The sequence below is a fragment of the Cicer arietinum genome, chromosome 3 (genome assembly GCF_000331145.2).
Source record: "Cicer arietinum cultivar CDC Frontier isolate Library 1 chromosome 3, Cicar.CDCFrontier_v2.0, whole genome shotgun sequence".
In the NCBI taxonomy this organism is placed as follows: Eukaryota; Viridiplantae; Streptophyta; class Magnoliopsida; order Fabales; family Fabaceae; genus Cicer; species Cicer arietinum.
The window spans coordinates 52,580,592-52,603,276 of record NC_021162.2 but is presented as its reverse complement, the minus strand read 5'-3'; the positions used below and the strand labels follow the sequence as shown (position 1 = coordinate 52,603,276).

The window sequence follows — 22,685 nt, the reverse complement described above, 5'->3', positions numbered from 1 at the left end:
TTTAGAACAGATCCCCTCCCTGAAAAAATTTCATCACTTTTTAAAATCTCAATCTCTTGTTTATCTTTATAAATGTGTATTGGAACTAGGGGTGGGCAAAGTTCAGTTCTGAACTAGAACCGTTTGAAAATTGAACCGAACTGGTTTTCAGTTTGGAAAAACCAAACTGAACCGGTTTTTAGTTCAAAGAACCGAACCAAACCGGTTTATAAAAGTGGTGCACCGGTTTATTATTTTGAACCGAATTGAACTGGTTTAACTTAATTTTTTTGTTCATATAGGCCAAAGTTTACATAATTACCCCTAATTACTTCTAAAAAAATTCGGTTCAAGTTTTTTGAAATAAAAGCCGGTTTGGTTCGGTTTTTTAACAAAAAACTGGTTCGGTTCAGTTTTTTGAATTGAAAAACCGATTCGGTTCAGTTTTAGTTTTATAAAATTAGTTCGAAAACAGTTCGGTTCTTAAACCAGTTTAGTTCAAAACCAATTCAGTTCGGTTCGGTTCAACAGTTTGGTTCAGTTTTTGGTTTTTTTGAACACCCCTAATTGGAACACATAAGTAAACAACACTGTATGTATATGGTGTACTGTATGTGTGTTGCATGGGTTGTACGTCGGTGGTTATATTTATTTTAAAAAATCTAACAATATTTATAAAATTATTATAATATATTAATTAAGTAGTAGAATATTATAATTTATAATAATATTGTCCTTGTTGGGTATTGGGCTTCCTTCCTATGTGGAGAAAGGCCCAAATATTATAGTCCATGTGTCTCACTTATTTAAGTGGAGAGTGGTCTAATTAGGGTTAACAAGAGAGACTATTTTGATGGAAAAGGCAACCACCAAAAGAGAAAATTGAGGAGTAACCTTATTTCCGATTTTGTTAAATTAGTATTAGAAAAACATCGATTGTGCATTTGTTAACCGTTGAATTGAGTTGATTTTTGGACAGTTGGGGGAATCGACGAAACAACGTCCGGAGGGGGAGAAATCGTGCTCTCACAGCAGCAGGTTTTTGGGTATTTTTCTCTTCTTGTTTTTCTTTAGTAAGCTTTAGTGCTTTGTTGTTTTGGCTGGTTGTAGGCACAATTTGTGCATCATTTTTGAGACTCTCTTGTATCCTTATTTGAATATAGTGGAGCTATTTCTTTTGTCTGGACGACCCGTGGTTTTTACCCTTGCATTGAGGGGTTTTCCACGTTAAAATATCGGTGTTCATTACGTCCTTTTATTTTGATTAATTTGTTGCCATATATTTATTGTTGCTCCTCACGAGTTCTTGCAAGTTGGGGGAATTTCATATCCGCTACATATTACTTGTTATTGTGTTTCTGTGTTTATTCCCCATCAGAGTGGCATCAGAGCTCTTGGTTGAAGGGCTATTTGACTTGCTTAAAGGATGGAGGCAAATATGAATATAAAGATGGTGTACTTGAATGGTACTAACTACCATTTGTGGAAGGGCAAGATGAAAGATTAGTTATTTGTGAAAAAAATGCATCTTCCTATTTTTTCTAAAAAGCCGGTTGATAAATCTACATAAGAATGGGATTTTGAACATCAACAGGTATGTGGTTTTATTAGGCAATATGTAGACCATAATGTTTATAATCATATTGCTAATGAGACAGATGCAAAAACTCTGTGGGAGAAGATAGAGACTTTGTTTGCCTCTAAATTAGGGAATAATAAATTATTCTTACTGAATAGTTTCATAAGTTTGAAGTATAAGGAGGGAACGTCTATTTTGGACCACTTGAGTGAATTTCAGGGGCTCCTTGATCAGATGTCTGGAATGTGTATCAATTTTGATGATGAACTATTGTGACTATTTTTACTATTATCTTTACCAGAGTCTTGGGAGACATTTCAGGTTTCTATAACGAGTTCAGCTCCTAATGGTGTTGTTTCTTTGGAGACGGTTAAGAGTGGTGTTTTGAATGAGGAGATGGGAAGGAAGGCACAGGGTTCTTCATCTCAATCTAAAGTTCTTATCACTGAAAATAGCGGAAGAAGTCGGAAAAAGGACCTAATGGTGGTAGAGAAAATAGCAGAAGCAAGTCCAAGTCTAGATACAACAATATGGAGTGTCATTATTGCCATAAAACAGGGCACATACAGAAGAATTGTTTTCTGTGGAAAAATAAGAACAAAGGCAAGAAGGGTAAGCAGAAACAAAGGGATCGTGATAATGATAGTGATGATGACCGTGTTACTACTGCTACTAGTGATGATCTTGTTATTCTTCGTGACTATGAATCCATTAATTTTGTATCTGATGAGAGCATGTGGATAATTGATAGTGGTGCTACACTACATGTTATACCGAGGAAGGAGTTCTTCACATCTTATACTTCAGGTGACTTTGGAGTTTTGAAGATGGGTAATGATGGTGTATTTAAGGTAATTGGTGTTGGTGATGTATGCTTGCAAACCAACACGGGAATGCAATTGTTGCTTAAAGGAGTCAAACATGCTCCAGATGTTCGCTTCAATTTGATCTCTGTGCATATGTTTGATGAAAGTGGTTTTGATAATCATTTTGCTTCTAGAAAGTGGAAACTCAGTAAAGGTAACTTGGCTCTGGCTAGAGGAGAGAAAATTAGTAAATTGTATTGGACAAAAGCTTTAGTTGCAAAAGACAGTGTGAATGTCGTAGATATGGAATCATCTTTGTGGCACCGAAGGCTTTGCCATATTAGTGAAAAGGGTTAAATTGCTTAGCTAGAATGGATGTGCTTCCAGGATTGAAGAATGTAGATTTGGAGAAATGTTCTCACTGCATGATTGGTAAACAAAATAGAGTATCCTTTAAAAGGCATCCTCCCTCTAGAAAGTCAGAGTTGCTTCAGTTGGTGCATTTTGACGTCTGTGGCCCTTTAAAGGTAAAATCTTTTAGTGGTGCACTTTACTTTGTTACTTTTATTGATGACTGTTCCAAGAAACTATAGGTTTATGTTGTGAAAACAAAAGACCAAGTGTTGGAGAAATTCAAACAATTTCATGTTTTGGTTGAGAGGCAGACATGCAAGAACCTGAAACGTGTTCGTACTGACAACAGTGGTGAGTATTGTGGACCCTTTGATGTCTATTGCAAACAGCATGGTATTGCACATGAAAAGACTCCTCCTAAAACTCTTCAGCTAAATGGTTTGGCAGAGAGGATGAGTCGAACACTTATTGAGAGAGTGAGGTGTATGCTCTCTGAAGCTAAGTTGCCTAAACATTATTGGGGTGAGGCACTGTACACGGTGGTGCATGTTATTAATCTTACTCCTACTGTCGCTTTGAATAATGAAGTACCAAACAAGGTATGGTTTGGCAAGAATGTCAAGTATGATCACTTGAGAGTCTTTGGTTGCAAGACTTTTGTGCATGTTCCGAAGGATGAAAGATCCAAGTTGGATGCAAAGTCAAAGCAGTGTATCTTCATCGGCTATGGTGAGGATGAATTTGGTTACAAGTTGTATGATCCTATAAACAAAAGGGTTATCAGAAGTCGTGATATAGTGTTCATGGAAGACCAAACTATTGAAGACATTAATAAGGTGGAGAAGACTACACCTGAGAGAAATTACGTCTTAGCTGATGGTGATCCAATTCGGTCACCTGTTCCTGATTTGGATACTACTGATGGTATTGTTGAGAATGATGAGTCACATGATTGTGTTGATGATCATCAACTTAGAAATGAAGTAAATATTCCAACTAGTGAAGATCATGAGTTGGCACACTATGAGAATCTAAGTGACGCTTCTGAATTATCTCCAACCCAACTCAGGAGGTCTAACAGGCAGAGACAACCATCTACAAGGTATGGTTCTGACGAGTATGTGAATTTGACTTATGAAAGGGAACCTGAGTGTTTTCAAGAGGCCATGGAGAGTGAAGAAAGTCCAAAGTGGTTGGATGCAATGCATGATGAGATGAAATCATTGCATGATAATCACACTTATGATTTGGTGAAATTGCCAAAAGGCAAAAGGGCCTTGGAAAACAGGTGGATCTTTAGAGTGAAAATTGAGAGTAACTCAAGGTCTCCAAGGTATAAAGCCAGATTAGTGGTGAAAGGTTTCCGTCAAAGAAAGGGTGTTGACTTTAATGAAATTTTCTCACCTGTGGTAAAAATGTCATCAATTAGAACCGTGTTGAGTTTGGCAGCTACTCTTGACTTAGAGGTAGAGCAAATGGATGTAAAAACGGCTTTCCTTCATGGTGATTTGGAGGAAGAAATTTACATGAAGCAACCTGATGGTTTTCTTGTTAAAGGCAAAGAAGACTATGTGTGTAGACTAAGAAAGAGTCTATATGGTTTGAAGCAGACTCCAATGTAGTGGTACAAAAAGTTTGAGTCTGTTATATATGACCAAGGATACATGAAGACTACTTCTGACCATTGTGTATTTGTTAGAAAATTTTCTAAAGATGATTTCATTATCCTATTATTATATGTTGACGACATACTTATTGTTGGGAAAAATATTTCCAAGTTTGACAAGTTAAAGAAGCAGTAGGGCGAGTCCTTTGCCATGAAAGATATGGGAGCAACTAAACAGATTCTTGGTATAAGAATCATGCATGACAGAAAAGAGAAGAAACTTTGGATGTCACAAGAACACTATATTGAGGGAGAGTGTTGCAAAGGTTTCAGATGGAAAACTCCAAAGCTGTAAGTACTCCTCTTGCTGCTCATTTTAAGTTGAGTTCTAAACAAAGTCCTTCTAGTGAAGATGAGAAAAAATACATGGAACGAGTTCCTTATGCTTCTGCTGTGGGTAGTTTGATGTATGCAATGGTGTACACAAGACCAGATATTTGCGCATGTTGTTGGTACAGTCAGTAGAGTTTTGTCAAATTCATGTAGAGAGCATTGGAATGCTGCAAAATGGATTTTGAGGTATCTTCGTGGTACTATATGTATGAGACTTTGTTTTGGAGGTGACAAACCTATTTTGGTGGGGTACTCTGACTCAGATATGGCTGGAGATATTGACTCGAGAAAGTTAACTTCAGGCTACATGATTAAATTTGCAGATGGAGATGTGGCTTGGCAGTCTAGATTACATAAATGTGTAGCATTGTCTACAATTGAGGCAGAGTTCATTGCCATTACTGAAGCATGCAAATAGTTGATTTGGTTGAAGAAATTCTTGCAGGAGCTTGGGTTTATTCAAGACAAATATGTATTATTTGTCGATAGTCAAAGTGCTATTCATCTTGGTAAGAATTCGACGTTTCATAGCAGGTCCAAACACATTGATGTGAGTTATCATTGGATACGTGATGTTTTGGAAGCTAAGTTGTTGGAATTGGCTAAAGTTCATATTGATTATAACGGTTCTTATATGATGACTAAAGCATTACCAAGAGGGAAGTTTGAAACTTGTTGTGATATCGCCGGTTTGGCGATTATCTCCACATAGTTGTGAGGGGGAGATATGTTGGGTATTGGGCTCCCTTCCTATATGGAGAAAGGCCCAAATATTATAGTCCATGTGTCTCACTTATTTAAGTGGAGAGTGGTCTAATTAGGGTTAACAAGAGAGACTATTTTGATGGAAAAGGCAACCACCAAAAGAGAAAATTGAGGAGTAACCCTATTCCCGATTTTGTTAAATCAGTATCAGAAAAACATCGATTGCGCAATCGTTAACCGTTTGATCGAGCTGATTTTGGGACAGTAGGTTCGCAACATTCAGGTCTTCGTTTTCAATGGTCGGATCGGAGAAACGACGTTTGGAGGGGGGAGAAATTGTAGAAACTAGAATTCACACACTAAAGTACACACTCAATATTTGCTGAGAGCTAAACTCACTTACTTATTATTCAATGAAAATACTTGGCTTAAATAGCCTTTACAACTTAAAAGGATGTTAGGTTTACACCCACGTAAAACTGATCAAAGAATTATTCAAACCTAAATAATAAGCATGTTTATTAACTAAATAGAGAGAAAATAGCAACTATCAAAGTAAAACTGATTTTACGAAAGAATAGGTCCATCAAGAATAAGTCCATCAATTCCTCCTTTAAGTTGAATACTGTAAGTAAATCAGCTTACTTTGCAGACATCAACCCCAACATCTCTCGTAGCTTGATAAATTGTTCTTTCTTCAATGGTTTTGTCATAATATCTGCAATCTGATTCTGGGTATTACAGTACTTCAATTTCACAGTTCCTTCATTCACCAAATCTCTCAAAAAATGAAACTTCACATCTATGTGTTTACTCTTGCCATGGAACACGGAATGCTTTGACAATTGTATTGTTGAACTGTTGTCACAGTACATTAGTCTGCCTTCTTCTCCTTTATGCCCGAGTTTTTCGAGTAATCTCATAAGCCAAATGTATTGACATGCGCAAGAAGTTGTGGCAATGTACTCAGCTTCGATGGTAGATAATGTAACCACAGGCTGCTTCTTTGATGACCAAGAAACTGCACCTCCTGCAAGCAAAAATACAAACCCAGAAGTACTCTTCCTGTCATTAAGATCTCCTGCAAAGTCGCTATCTGTGTATGCCACCAAGTTTGTGATGCTTTCTCCTTTGTAAAGAATTCCCATTTCAATTGTACCATTAATATATCTTAATATCCTCTTTGCTGCACACCAATGCTCCTCAGTTGGAGATGACATATATCTGCTAATCAAACTCACTCCAAACATAATGTCTGGTCTCGTTGTTGTCAAGTACATCAAGCTTCCAACAACTTGCTTGAACATGGTTGAGTCGATCTTAGTTCCCTTCTCATCCTTGGAAAGCCTTGTGCCTGGCACAATAGGATTTCCAACGGGTTTGCTATTAGACATGCCAAACTTTGCCAACACTTCTCTCGCATACTTTCTTTGACACATGAATATCCCCTTCGAATTTTGTATAACTTCCACGCCAAGAAAATAGCTCATCTTTCCCAAATCAGATATGTCAAATTCATGCATCATTGACATCTTAAATTCCTCACACATACTTTTATTATTCCCAGTATAAATCAAATCATCAACGTAAAGACTGACAATTAGGAATTTACCTCCCTCCTTTTCTTTTGTAAAGAGCGTATGTTCAGAAGCACACCTTTCGAAGCCCTCTCGAACGAAGTAGGATTCAATGCGGTTGTACCATGCTCGCGGAGCCTGTTTCAGTCCGTATAAAGCTTTATTTAGCTTATATACCTTTTCTTCTTCTCCATTCTTCTCAAAGCCAGTAGGTTGTTGTACATACACCTCTTCTTCAAGTTCTCCTTGAAGGAATGCACTCTTGACATCTAACTGGTATACTTCCCACTTGTTTTGAGCTGTAGTTGCCAAGATAAGTCTTATTGTATCAAGACGAGCCACCGGAGCAAACACCTCTGTGTAGTCAATCCCATATTGTTGTGCATATCCTTTGGCCACCAATCTGGCTTTGTGCTTCTCTACATTACCATGTTCGTTAAGCTTGGTTTTAAAAACCCATTTAACTCCAATAGCTTTGATTCCACTCGACAAGGTTGTGAGTCTCCACGTGCCATTTTTCTCTATCGAATCAATCTCTTTAGCCATCGCATCTCTCCATTTTTTTTCTTTCGCAGCTTCATTGTATGTGACTGGATCTTCTTCTGTTATCATCATCATTGCTTCTTCTTCCTCCTCTGAAAGTCCTTCTCCAGTTGCGTATTCTGACATCCATGTAGGAGCTCTTCGAGATCTTCCTTCAGGCGAGCTTGGTTCGCTTCCACCTGATGAGGTTGTGAAGGAGTTTCCTCCTGTTTGCGAGACTGTGTTACTTGTATTGTTAGAATTAGAGTCTTCTTCTAACTCTAATTCTTTGTTAGCGTTTGAATTTTTATCTCCCCAGTCCAGTACATCTAATTGCACTTCTCCTTTGCTTTGTTCCCACTTCCATCATGCATTTTCTTCAAATTTTACATCTCTGCTGATTGTTATTTTCTTTGTAATAGGATCAAAGAGTTTGTATGCTTTGGACTCCTTGCTCACACCAAGAAAAATGTGTGCTTTACTTTTGTCATCTAGCTTTCTTCTTCTCTGATCTGGAACATGTACATGAGCAAGACATCTGAATACTCGAAAGTGATCCACTCTTGGTTTGCAGCCAGTCCATGCTTCTTGTGGAGTCATGTTTTCAAGAGCTGTTGTTGGACATCTATTAAGAATATGAATCGACCAATTTGCTTCTTCAGCCCAGAATTCCTTCAGCATTTCTTTCTCAGACAACATGGAGCGCACCATATTCATGATGGTCCTGTTCTTCCGCTCAGCAACACCATTTTGTTTGGGAGTGTATGCTGCCGTTAGTTGTCGAGTGATCCCATGAATGCTGCAAAAGTCTGTAAACTCCTTTGAGTTATACTCGCCTCCTCTATCTGTTCTCAAACACTTGATGCTTGTTTCAACCTCTTTTTCAGCCCATGTTTTGAATCCTTTGAAAGCCTCCAATGCTTCTGATTTCTGATTCAAAAAATATATCCAAGTTTTACGTGTAAAGTCATCAATAAAACTTAGGATATACCTTTTATTGCTGTTGGAAACTGGGCTAATAGGACCACAAATGTCTGAGTGAACAAGCTGCAATTTGTGTGTTGCTCTCCATAGATTTCTTTTAGGAATGGGATCTCGGTGCTGCTTCCCGACGAGACAATGTGTGCACGGCTTCTGTGGAGTTTTCACAATAGGCAGCCCTTCAACCATTCGCCGATATGCAAGAGTTCTGAGTCCCTTGTAGTTGAGATGTCCAAACCGTGAATGCCATAGTCGTGATTCATCATCAACTTCAACTTGCATACATTTAGGTAGAGTTGATACCATCTCCGCCAGGAAATAAAACATTCTATTTCCATTCATATCTGAATGCATGATTAATCCTGTACTAGGATGAAACACTTTGCAGGTCCCATTCTGAATCAATATGGTGAGCCCTTTCTCTTGTAACTGCCCAACACTTAACAAATTATTCTTGAGTTCAGGAATATAATAAACATTGGTGATTAACTGAACGATGCCATCTACACACAATCACACACTTCCTATTCCCATCACTGCAATACGACTGTCATTTCCCAATTTCACTGTTTGCTTGAAGCCCTCATTAAAGTCTGTAAACCACTCCTTATTTCCACTCATGTGATTGCTGCATCCAGAGTCCAAGAACCAGATTTCTTCTCTTGTTGCTTTCTTTTCTTCAACGTATGCCATGAGTAACAACTCATTTTCATGCTCTAATTCAGCAAAGTTGGCCCTTCTTTCCCACTCTGGACATTCGTACTGGAAGTGTCCTTTTTTGTGACACTTAAAGCACTCTATTGCTGCTTTGTAAGCTGGTGATGGTTTCCCTCGTCCCCGTCCTCGATATCCTCCAAACGTGCTCCTGCCTCTTCCTGTTCCGCTTATCTCCTCTTGAGTCACGTTAAGCACCTGCTCTTCTTCATTGATCTTTCTTCGGAACTTTTGTTCATGGACAATGAGTGAACTTTGAAGTTCATCAACTGAGAGGCAATTTATGTCTTTTGATTCCTCTATCGAGACAAGTATGTAATTGAACCTTTCGGTGAGAGTCCGCAGAATCTTCTCCACAATCTGAATGTCTTGCATTGCCTCTCCATTATTGCGCATGTTGTTTGCCACCATCATGACTCTGGAGAAATATTCGACAATGGTTTCTCCTTTTTTCATTTCCAGGATTTCAAATTCTCTTCTAAGAGCTTGCAATTGGGCTCTTTGTACTCTCTCACTTCCTTGATATTTTCTTCTCATTGATTCCCAAAGCTGTGCAGATGTGTCTTTCTGCAGGATTGTCTTCAGAATGCTTTTATCTATGGCTGCGAATAGATAATTTTTGACTTTCAGATCTTTTAGTTTCAGCTCTGCTCTTGCCGTCTTCTGGGCATCACTCTCCACTGCATCTGCACCCAACTCGACGTATCTTGGATCAATGAGATGCCACCACTCCTTGGAACGAAGTAAATTCTCCATCAACATACTCCAGTGATCGTAATCACCATCGAACTTGGGAATACTCAACAAGTTTTGTCCTTCATTCGACATTTTTCACACTCCTCTAGATCAGGCCTCTTGGTGAGGCTCTGATACCAATTGTAGAAACTAGAATTCACACACTAAAGTACAGACTCAATATTTGCTGAGAGCTAAACTCACTTACTTATTATTCAATGAAAATACGTGGCTTAAATAGCCTTTACAACTTAAAAGGATGTTAGGTTTACACCCACGTAAAACTGATCAAAGAATTATTCAAACCTATATAATAGGCATGTTTATTAACTAAATAGAGAGAAAATGGCAACTATCAAAGTAAAACTGATTTTACGAAAGAATAGGTCCATCAAGAATAAGTCCATCAGAAATCGTGCTCGCACATCAGCAAGTTTTTGGGTATTTTTCTCTTATTGTTTTTCTTTCGTAGGCTTTAGTGCTTTGTTGTTTTGGCTGGTTGTAGGCACAATTTGTGTATCACTTTTGAGACTCTCTTGTATCCTTATTTGATTATAGTGGAGCTATTTCTTTGGTCTGGACGACCCGTGGTTTTTACCCTTGCATTGAGGGGTTTTCCACATTAAAATATCGGTGTTCATTATGTCCTTTTATTTTGATTAATTTGTTGTCATATATTTATTGTTGCTCCTCACGGGTTCTTGCAAGTTGGGAGAATTTCATATCTACTGCGTATTACTTGTTATTGTGTTTCTGTGTTTATTCCACATCAGTCATAAACATAGATTTAAATGCATTTGTACATGTTAGGTGTATAAAATATCAATAATACTAAAGATAACATAATAACTACGATAAATGGTCACCATTGATAATCACAAATATAATAGATTAGGAGTCCATAAACTAATACTTCATAGAGCAGTTTTAGTTACATCAATAGGAATGAAGATGATAAATTTTCCAATCCAATATCGTTTATTTCACATTAATCAACAAAAGTAAAGTTCAATAATATTTGCACGATAAAAGTTATTATCATCACAAAATGAGTTTTGTGAATCTCTTGATGACATCCTTTTAGAGTATGAAGCACCTGAAGTGATATCTTGATGGTCCATGTAATACGAAATTGATAAATAAAAAATTTATGATGAAGTACCCAAAATGACAGTGAAGAAGCTGCAATAAATGAATCGATTGAATTGTAACATGATCAAGTTGATCATATAATACATTTAACAGCCTACTATATAAATTGGTGATGTATTAAGACAAGTGTTTATTTAATAAATAATTAGTATTTAGTGTTCAGACAAATTAATTATAATATTTAATTATATAAAGTATATATATATATATATATATTATAATGTAGACTGATAATAAAATTTATTTACTTACATATTAGACATTTTGGAATACTTCTTTGTAGACAACATTGTCTCTGTGGTGCAAATGATAGTTTTCCTTAGTGTGTATTAAAATCTTCAAACTTTGATTGCTCTTCACTCTTGATATAGCTATGCTTGCCCGTGACTAAACACATGTTTATAAATATATACCAACATAATTTAATGTTTGACTTTGTGATTTGTTGATTGTCGTTGCATAAAAGACACAAATAGAAAATTTCCTTTATATAATCTTAAAAGGCCACGACGATTAGAATGGAGACATAGACATTCTTGATATATAAATCAAGTTTTCAACATTATTTTTATAAATAATTTTAACCTCAATGATATGATTGATTTGCTAGTCTGGTCACAATTAATCTTGTAACATTACACAAAATTTCAGATTGATCTAAAATTTATTAATGACAGTCTCAAACTTTCAAATATGTATTATGATAAATTTTGAGCAGGTTTTGTTATTTGGAGAGAGAACACCGAAAATGATGGAACCAGAAGCAGTTTAGAATATTTTGATCCAAGTTACTACAAAGTTGAGTAGGTAAAAAAATAAATAAAATAAAGAAAAATAGAAGTTATACATATGAATAAAATAAAGAAAAATAGATGTTATACATATGAATAAAATAAAGAAAATTTTAGAAAAATTTGTTCGTAACTCCAATTTTTAAAATAGTTTTTGATTAGAGAGTAAAAAAAAAAATTATTTATCTGTTTTGTTTTTTTAATTTTAAAAAGTATAATATGAAAAATAGTTTTACAAAACAGTTTGTAAAAACAAGTAATCCAAACAAATTTTTTAGTTTTTAAATTTTAAAATACTAAAATAGAGTTTTTTGAATGTGAATCAAATATTATTTTAATCATCAATGAAATTATTTTAAAATTTTCTTTTTAAAAATAGTTTTTTAAAATTTATTTATAAAATAGTTTTTTTTTTTTAAAAAAAAAAAACACAATCAAACAAACTCTTATAGTCTTTCCTATTATGTATACTAGTGTCTAACCCGTGCGTCGCACGAAAACAAACGGACGATCTTAATAAATAAATTGTTAATTTAATATATAACTTGACTTACAAAAATAATTTACAATGAAAAAAATAAAAAAATTTAATCATAACCTAACTTAAAAACTATTTTCTTACACGATCAATGCCTTATTTTTTTATTCTCCAAAGAATGTTTTTTTCTTTCCAAAAAAACTTATTATAAAACAATACTTTTAATTTTAAACAAATAAAAAAAATAATTATTAAAAAATTAAATAATTAGATTAGATAAAATAATAATTTTTAAAATAATAGACATGACATATATAAATTAAGTAAATTAGTAAATATAAAGATAACTAAGTAACTTAATAATGAATTTTTATTTTTATTATTCAACATAGTATGTTATTTATATGAAATACATGACATTTAAGAATTCATATAAATTTTGGTGTATCTAATGGCAAAATATCTTTCATTTCGGTGCTACTCACAAAATACTACAGAGAAATAATCTTCTCATTACAAAAAAGTTACAATACACGTAAAAACTATGATTATCTTTTATCTTTGAATGAATCCTTTGAATTCTTTTATCTTTGAATGAATCATTTGAATTTTTTTGAATTTGCATGATATTTAAAAATAAATTTTGAATGTAAAATGTATAGTATATTAGTAAAATTAAAATGTAACTATTTAAAATAGTAGTTTTTGAAAAATTATTATACACTTTCACATAACTGTCAACTCACTCATCAAATCGTGATGTAATAGATTGGTTAAAGTAGTGTTTGAAGTTTGAAGATCATGATGTAATAGATTTGTTAAAGTAGTGTTTGAAGTTCGAAAAACCACTACTTTCAATAAAAACTGTCGAATAAATGTAATGAATTGTATTTTTTTAATAAATTTACCATAATTAATGTGAACATATTTACCAAATTAATTGATGTCAACATTTTGAGTTGATGTCTATGTACCATTTTGCATCAAATTCAATGTGAAATGGTGTCTGATTGTTCCATATATCCCAGAAAGTTTGTCAGAGACAACCCAATAAAATTGTACATAGTTCCTTCGGGAATATTAATATCAAATGGAGAAAGAAAACCAAGGTTGCTTCAATTTTATCACCTAGAAATATAAATATGAAACACATTTAATACACAACTAATATAATTTACAATTTGAATTTATAAAAGAAAGAATTAAACCTTGTAATACATCAAACCATTTCCATCGCATAAAATTTATGTTTAAATCAAATTCGATGACTCATTTCTTGGAGAAATTGAAGCAACAAAATCTAAATTTTTTTTCAAGACATTAGAGAAAGATAAACACAAAAAAAAAATGAATGATATGTATAAGGGAGACGCAAAAAATGAGAGTTTATCGAAGGAAAGTCTGATGGCACTAAAAGAACTCGTAAAATAAAATAAATTTTTTAATTAAATTAATTTAAAGCGGTTGTTGCTAGAGTAGTGTTTAAAAAACAATTACCTTAAAAACTGTCAATGTTTTGAATTTCTGGGAATGAAATCAATGAGTACGGAGAGGCTGTGAGCAAACTGATTTCTAATTCTCAGACCATTGTACTATTTGCAAATTCAATTTGAATTGGTGTCCGGTTGGTTGTTCTATATGCTCCAGAGTTAGACGCAATACCAAGAGAACAAAAGTTGTACACAACTCTCTCACGAATAGTAGTCTCAAATCGAAAAATAAGAGTTTTTCGCATTGTTGCTTGAATATTATCACCCTAACAATATGAAACACAATTTTGTTAAATTAATAACATAACAAATAAGTTTGTATATAATTTAAAACTTTTAATTTATAAAAAAAAAATATTAAACCTTTCCATAGCATAAAATTTATAGATCATGACAGAAATATCGCACAGCTCTAACAACCAGATTTCATAACTCCTTTTTTTTGGAGAAATTGAAGCATTTGATTTTTTTTGTTCAGACATTGGAGAACGATAAAATGAGAGATTATTGAGGAGAAAAAATGAGAGATTATTGAGAAGAGACGGTTAACTGAGGACGAAATTAAGAAGGAAATCTGAAGACATCAAAAGAATTATTAAAATAAAAAAAAGAATATAAAATAATTTTTTTAATTAAATTAAGTTGAATCCGTGGTTGATAAAGTCGTGTTTAAAAATTAATTTATTTTTTAATTTTTAATTGGCCACTAAATTCTCAACTGTATTTTATTTTTAATTCATTATTCTTATTTTTTTAAATTGTCGTTAACTTCTCAACGGACGTATTGTGTTTAAAGTCGTGATGAAATGAAACTTTAACTTTTATTGTAAAAACAAATCTGCACAATGAGTTATTATTTGTATTAATAGAAATTTAATATTTTCCTAACACTCTGTCTAACTAACACGTGTCAAATTTGTCAAATTATCAAGTTTGCTTTATTATAATTTTATTATAATGTATAAATTGAAGTCAAAGGTGATGCTAATAAGTGTATGTGTCCTAAGTGTATTTTTTAAGAAGAAAAAAAAATTAAAAACAAAAGATTTAAATAGAAAATATCACTTGTTAATATTTCAAGACATTGAATGTATAACTTTTTTATGTTATATTTACTTTTTGAATTTTTTAACAAATATCTAAAGACACAAGATATTTGTCAGTATGTTTCTTAAATATATAAAAGAAAAAGTGGATTATGTATTATATTATATGTAGCATCATTAAAATAAAATTTCCCACTTGGTACTTTACCTTTTCTTACTCAAGTTGCCATATAAAATTTCATGGACCTGAAGAAACATAGACCCAATAAATAGATAATATTACAAATATTATTTTAATCATCAATGAATATTATTATATTCATTTCAGAGATTAATATATGTATTATTAATACAAAACTATTTTACCTAGACAACAATCATAACTATTCATAGTGCGATTTTTATTTTAAATAATTACAAAAATAGAATTACATACTCAACTTTGTAGTAACTTGGATCAAAATATTATAAACTGCTTCTGGTTCCATCGTTTTCGGTGTTCTGTCTCCAAATAAAAAAACCAGAGATTCTTCACTTGGTAAGAACTCACTCTCACGTCACTTCCTCTCTCTCTCTCTCTCTCTCTCAATTTCGATTGTTGTGACTTTCAAAGCCAATGTGAATGAATGAATGAATGCACTTTAATTTCTTCACTTTGGACCCAAAGAAGTGAAAAACCTCTTATTTCAACAGTGTTTAAATGTCAAATCCATATCTAACCCAAAACAAAAAGAAGGAAAAAATATCAAATTTATGCCATTACTATTGAATGTTGATACTTTTTGTTTAAAAAAAAGATTGAATATTGATACTTTAGTTGTGTTATTTGTGCACATTTGTTGAAGTGTGCTTTTTTTGTTAAAGGGTACACTATCTGAAGATGAAACTTCTCTGTCTGAAGTGACATTTTTGAATCAAATTTGTTAGTATTTCATTTCAGTGTCATTCATATTCACATTTCAACTCAAAAAAAAGTCACACCATATTGTTCTGGAAACATAGTAATGGCTCAACAGGTACCATCTTTCTCTCTCTCTCTCATACTTGTTGATTTTATTTGAAGATGTTCAATAAAGTTTGCAACTTTTTTTTATTCATTATCTGGGTTTTGTCTATTTCAGCATATTTATAAGATTCTGTTTTTCTTTTCCTTTTTGTTACCATTTTTTGTGGTTATTTAGGAAGAAGGGTGGCCATTGGGATTGAGATTATTGAATTCAAGAATTGGGTTGGTGAGAAATGATGATTTTTCTGGATCAGTTTCCTTCAGCACTTTGCTTTCTTCTGGTTCTCCAACCCCTTCAATTGATTCTTCATCAGATCTTGATACTCAGGTTAGTACTTTACTTTGAATCAAGAAATGAAAAACTTGTGTGTGTGTGTGAATTGATTACTTTGTTAATCAAAAAGTTGATCACTTTGTTTGAAACCAAATTATGCAATGTTTTCGTATTCGAATCGGTGAGAGTTTCGAGTCATATTTCAATTCTTGCAATTAGTTGAACTACATGACTTATAAATACATTAATAATTATTTATCTAAAACTATATATTTTTTTAAATAGAAAAATAAAACCAATTGAACATAGTTTGATCCGATTTTAAGAGACTAAGAACCAATCATAATTGAACAAATGACAAATTAACCAATTGAATGTTAATTCAATCGGTTCAACCGACCCTAATCTATTCGGTTCAACCAACCAATCCGGTCCAGTTCTGAAAACACTAAAAACTAAAATTACCAATGCTTCCTTTTTTTTCTCCTAAGCTACTATGACTATATGACCTTTCTTGCAACTTGTTAACATTTTTTTTGCATTTTGTATTTTCATTGCAATGATGACACTGTTTTACTATTTTAATTATTCTGAGTTATATACAAAAATGATCATAGTAACAGTCTCACAGAAAGAGAGAGCTTCTCAAATATTTTGTATATATAATAATGGATACTCAAGTAGTCAAGTATGACTCTGACAGTGTACCACTTCTCATCAACACAATGATGTTCTCTTTTTGGTTATTGATCATATTCTTATTCAGCTTATCTTTAATTTTAGAGATATTTTACTCTATCTGTTTTTCACCATGATTATAACAATGGTTTTTGAGTTTTGACTATATGTACTTTATTTTCATTATTTCTCTGATGAAGATGTAACTCCTTTTAGCTTTAGAATGAGTCCAAAACCAACATTGAATAGGAAAAAAAGGAAATTTCATGTAATGGACATTTTCATAAAGATTTGGTATTTATTCATGTCACACTCTTTTGGATCCTTCTTTTCTTTGGCATGTAAACAACAAAAATACTACATAATTGCTTGGCTCCAATGGGGTCCAGAGCTTGTACAGAAACATCATTGTTACACAGAATGTGACGTTGGTTTTACTTTAATTTCTATTTTTTTTATATAGTTGTTTTATTTTCATCAATTCAAATAATGCTTTGTTGAAAGTTAAAGTCTTCTATAAAAGATGTTTGAAAAACTATTCTTAATGTTTAGTTAACAACCCCTGAGAAGTGTAAGAAATTAAGAAGCAATGATATTAAAACACCAGACACAGAAGATTATATGAATACTTTTTTTTACATTGAAGTAGTAACTATTTTTTACTAAATTTTGTTTCTACAATCATGTTTTACTCTTTAAAGTAAAGTAGTTACAAATAAATTAACTGTTGATGCTAAATATATATGTATAATAACAAATCAAGAGTGTGTTACAATATCAACCATTAATTTATGAAAAATACTAACAAATGTTTTAATTTGTTAATTAACGGTTGCGATTATTTAATTTATCCTCTAAAGTAAATTGCTCAATTTAGATGAACTAAATCTTCTTTATTTTTGAAAAATTTGGAAAAGGAAAAATTATGTATTAAAGTAATATGAATGTTCATTTTACAACTATTTTCAAGAGAATTGAACTACACTGCGGTCACAAAATCACATTTTTACCATTGAACAGACACCTCGTGGACATAGGAGCTAAATCTCGTGTTACACATCAATTGAAATTTGGAATATATTCTACATGTTTATAATGATATTAATGGAGCATTTTGCCTAACTCACTTGACATTGGTTTGTATAGTCCACTGGATCATTCTTCCATGACAATAACATTACACTAGGCAGCCTCATTCGTATATCTAGCTTCCTACAACTCTCAAGGAGATCAAGCAGTGGAAGAGTTATGGATCACTCAAAAGACAATAAGAAGAATCACAAGTTGAAGCCTTGCAGGTTGTTTTCACTTTGTTCAAAGCTAAGTACTGATGCAGTGAGTGGAAATGATGCTCATTCTCTTCGCCATTACCTTGAAGCTGAGAGAAAAGCTGCAATTAGTTACAAAAGAAATCAATGTCTGGAACACCAATAGTTTTCTCTAGTCGGTGTAGATCAGACATGACAATAACACGTAGACACGAGTAGCAATTTAAGAAAATTGAAGTTATTATATGTTACCACATGTGTCGGTAGTCGGTACGGTGTCGGTGCCAATGGTATATGGTTTTGGTTTGCTACTCATTTAAGTATACTTCATTTAGGGTCATATATCTGTTGTTTCAGGAGATTCTTCTATTTGGTAGTTAAATTTTTAAGGTATTATTAAAATGTTAGATTTTGTATTCCATTTTGTTCCACATTGTCTTCAGTTCTTTATGACAGCAATAAAAAAATGTAGCTTCCAAAAATAATATGAAATGCAGTTCTTTTTTCATATTTGAATAGAAAAATAAATGACACATCAGATTACAGAAGTAAGAAAGTAAAACATATTGCAAACTGTTGTCTAAATCATGATCATAGTGATTATAATAAATAATTTATAATTTATTATACTTATACATACATTTCGCCACAGAACCTTAAATTTTCAATCAATTGTTATAACTCATCACATTTTTTTAGAATCTGCTACTTTAGCAGAATTAAATCTAGTGTGTCAGGATCTGTGTAAGTGAGTGTGGGTGAGAGAGATTCTAACCAAGAATCTGCAACAGTTGTGAAATAAGCAGCAGAAAGAATAGCCTTAAGACACTAATAAGCAGCATAACAATATCTGAAACATTAAAATCACATACCATTATTAATTTATCATCACCCTAACTCAAAATTACCACTAGTCCAAACGATTCAACATGAAAAAATATCAACAAATAAATAAAAGCATAGCATAGCATACATTTGTTCCACCATGAATGAGCTTTACAGTCAACATCAACGGTGTGTCGGTGTCTATACCAAAACAAAAGAAACAATCATAATAAATCAACATAAAAGCAAATAAGAATAATCACAAAACAAGGGTATAGCCTAAACTAGATAAATCAGATTCGAAAGAGCATGGAGCTACTAAACAAAGTTTGATTACTCCAGTAGATTTTAATCAATACATGTTTGAATACTCTAACTTGAAGACAGAATCCTTTTTACGTGAATATATATCCAACTATAAATAATTTTATTTTCAACTCACTTTTAATAAAAATTTAATTTACGAAATCAATTAATTTAAAATCAATTTTTATTACTTTATAAGCATCCACCACCTTCATAAGTTATCTATAGGACTATTATTTAAAAATTCTAATGATAATGGACGATACTCTTTAAAAATAATTGTTCATGATTTTTTCCGACTTTATGGTTAAAACCGTGACCTAAGTAATGTGGATTTAATACAATACATATTTGTTTTTCCTTATTTTTATCGGACCAGTATCATTTTAAGTCATTATCCCAAATATAAAACATCGCTACCAATTCAAATCCAAAAACAACAACCTCAATTTGGCCATTGGCAGCAGCTATACATGGAAGAGTGAGTTATTGTAACGACCAATATTCTGTCGAAGATTGTGGGGTGTTCTTCCAACCATGGCTTCAACAACCTCCAATTCTCCACGTTCAACTTCTTTAAACAAAGCATTGATTTTTTTGTTATGCTGTTTTTGTTGACTGCTGCTTAGTTTCTGACTATTTTCAGGATTAACAATGAAAAGATAAAGAAGATAGAGAATAACTCTAGAGTTAAGGTAATAGAGTTATAATCAGTATATATACAAAAGAATAAAAATATTTAAAATACATTTACTACTAATATATAATAACATTATCTAACATCTATAACCATCTCCATCACCACTTAACAATGAGTGAGGTGGCTGGAGTGTGACTCACGCGCCACCCACTGTGATATATGGTTATAATCTATTTACGGTCTTGGAGTTTGGACCTGCCCGCACTTCACTAACTGTTTGTCAATGCTTTGGGCAGCGGCCGATTCATATTTTTATATTTAACAGTTTGATTTCATATAATTTAGAGTTGGACTAATAAATAAAAAAATCAAATAAATAAATTGTTGTAAAAATCAAATAAATAAATTGTTGTAAACATAATTTGAAGTCGGATTCTTCTAAATAATTTAATATTATTTATTAAAATTAATTAATTATTTGAATTTAATTACTATTTGATTAGATATTTGTATTTTTTTTTTGTTTATAGAAAAAATATATATTGTCACTATATATTAAATTTATATTTAAAATGATTAAAAATCTTTAATTGTACCAATTAATTTAATAAGTATAACTATTATTATCAATTATTCAATCAACGATTTTATTCACTCAACTATTAGAGTTAACTATTATCCATGTGCGGGTCTTCTTTGGGACATAGGGTGGCCACCCAAAGTCCCCAATAAATTTTTAAAAAATACTACTATTTTTTTTTGTTTGATTAATGTTATTGAAAAATAATTTGACATACAATGAGACACAAATACAATAATGTGTATCGAAGTATAAATACAAAATGTGATTCTCTTTATTTTACATAGTACTATGTTTGTGTCATATCGTGTGTTAAGTCTTGTATTCTAATAACATCACTCTTTTTTTATAAGATACATTTGACATATAATTTGATCAACAAAAAGTAATCTATTTAATCCATAACATGAATTAAATACATCAATTTTTGTTGACTAAATTATAACCCAAATGTCTATTATAAAAAAAAATTGGAGAAAATTATTTATAAAAAAATTTACAAAAACAACTATAATTATAACATAAACTAAAATTTTCAACTTAAATTTCAACTATCTGGGTTGCGAATTTTATCTAGAGATATAATTGTGAATTTTATACAAAAATATAAAAATCAAACCGAATGATTCTATGATACCAAAAATTTAACAAGAACTAATTAAATTAGATTGATATTTTTTTTAAGAGTTTGAGTCCAAGTTACTAATAAATTCAACATTTATTGATTTGAGATATAATTCCACGAAATTTTATCAAACCCTTATCTTTTATTAACACTATGTCAATATTGATATCTTAAACATTATTTTGTGTTGAAATGTATTTTAATAATTATAGATCGCAATATTTTTTTTATGAGTTTGAGTTCAAGTTAAATTATTTTAATAATTATAAATATATATATATATATATATATATATATATATATTATTTTTGTCCTTGTAGTTAAGAAAGTTGTATTAATAGTGTAAAAATTTGGATTTAATTTATATACATGTAAAGATATTTTATATTATCAATTAACCATAACCGTCAGATTAATAAAACAGTTTAACTTTTATTATAATTACTTTTAAAGTCACACTTATGGATAATTGTAAGATGCTGACAATGTAAAACTTTTTATATTGACAAAACATAACAGTTAAATTATAAAATTTTAGTATTTGAAAAAGAAAAAAAGATTTTTAGAAACTAATTTTTAATTATTAAAATTGTCAACCAAAATTTGATTTGTTAGTTTTATCTTATAAGCGTTAAGAGTTTAATTGTCAATATATTTTTATAAATTTACAACTTAAATTTTTTATATATAATACTATATTATACATTTTTGTTTATTTATTAAAATTTTAAAAATTTGACCACCTCAACATTTCCGTTCAAGTGAGTATTTTACGTTCAAATTGCATGTCATTGAACTCATTTATAATTTCTTTTCTCAAATCAAAATTAACATAAATAAATATAGCTTCTTTTTGGTTGGAAGAAGAGGGTCGAAATTTGAAAGAATGAAAAGTCTATACTAAGATCAAATAAAGTATAGTTCAATGTTTGAAAACCAACCCGACTAGTTCGAATAGAGAATCAATCTGTCGTATATATATGACCATACAATTGGAGCTTGATAAAATTGGTCAAGAACTTATGAGACCGGTCAAAATCCGGAGAAAATTGGCAAATATATATCGACAATTAACTTGGCTAAAACCTGTTTTTTTTTTTAAAAAAAAATACTTTAGTTTTAGTAAAAACCGTTTCAGAGTGTCGAATAGAATTAATTTTTGGAGTGGAAAGACTTTATCTATGATAGATTGAGAAATTCTTATTAAATTATTTGCCCAATTTATTTAAGCCTATTGCATATGATATTGAGAAAATAGTGAACGATTTTTGATAGGGTTCGAAAGGAGACAGTTTTCATGCAATTAATTAGCTCTAAAAGGAGAAACTTTCAATGTCCAAGTAGGATGGTAGTATAAGTTTTTGTCACCTTCGTGCTTTCAACGGCTATGTTTGGCACTTCATTTTCGAATTTTTTTTATTTAAATATATTTTTAATCTTTATAAATATAAGTTGTTTTAATTTAAGTGTTTATATATATATATATATATTATAATTTTGTAAATTCAAATTTCTTTTAAAAGTTCTTAAATTCTTGAGAGTGAAAGTGAAAAATATGAGAGATTAGAATTTAAA

The 22,685-nt window shown here is 31.7% G+C and overlaps 1 protein-coding gene across 2 annotated transcripts; it reads left to right on the top strand.

The window, feature by feature from the left end:
* Nucleotides 1-15,307: 15,307 nt before the first annotated feature.
* LOC101500326 (uncharacterized) lies at nucleotides 15,308-18,555 on the top strand. Of its 2 annotated transcripts, none has more exons than XM_004515564.4 (4): nucleotides 15,308-15,446; nucleotides 15,773-15,924; nucleotides 16,090-16,242; nucleotides 18,013-18,555. In XM_004515564.4, the coding sequence occupies exons 2-4, from the start codon at nucleotides 15,913-15,915 to the stop codon at nucleotides 18,298-18,300; spliced, it is 453 nt and encodes a 150-aa protein (XP_004515621.1). In that variant the 5' UTR covers nucleotides 15,308-15,446; nucleotides 15,773-15,912; the 3' UTR covers nucleotides 18,301-18,555. The 2 variants fall into 2 exon arrangements, with proteins under 2 accessions (XP_004515621.1, XP_004515622.1); XM_004515565.4 differs by having other exon boundaries at nucleotides 15,345-15,446; nucleotides 15,849-15,924.
* The last annotated feature ends 4,130 nt before the right edge of the window (nucleotides 18,556-22,685 follow it).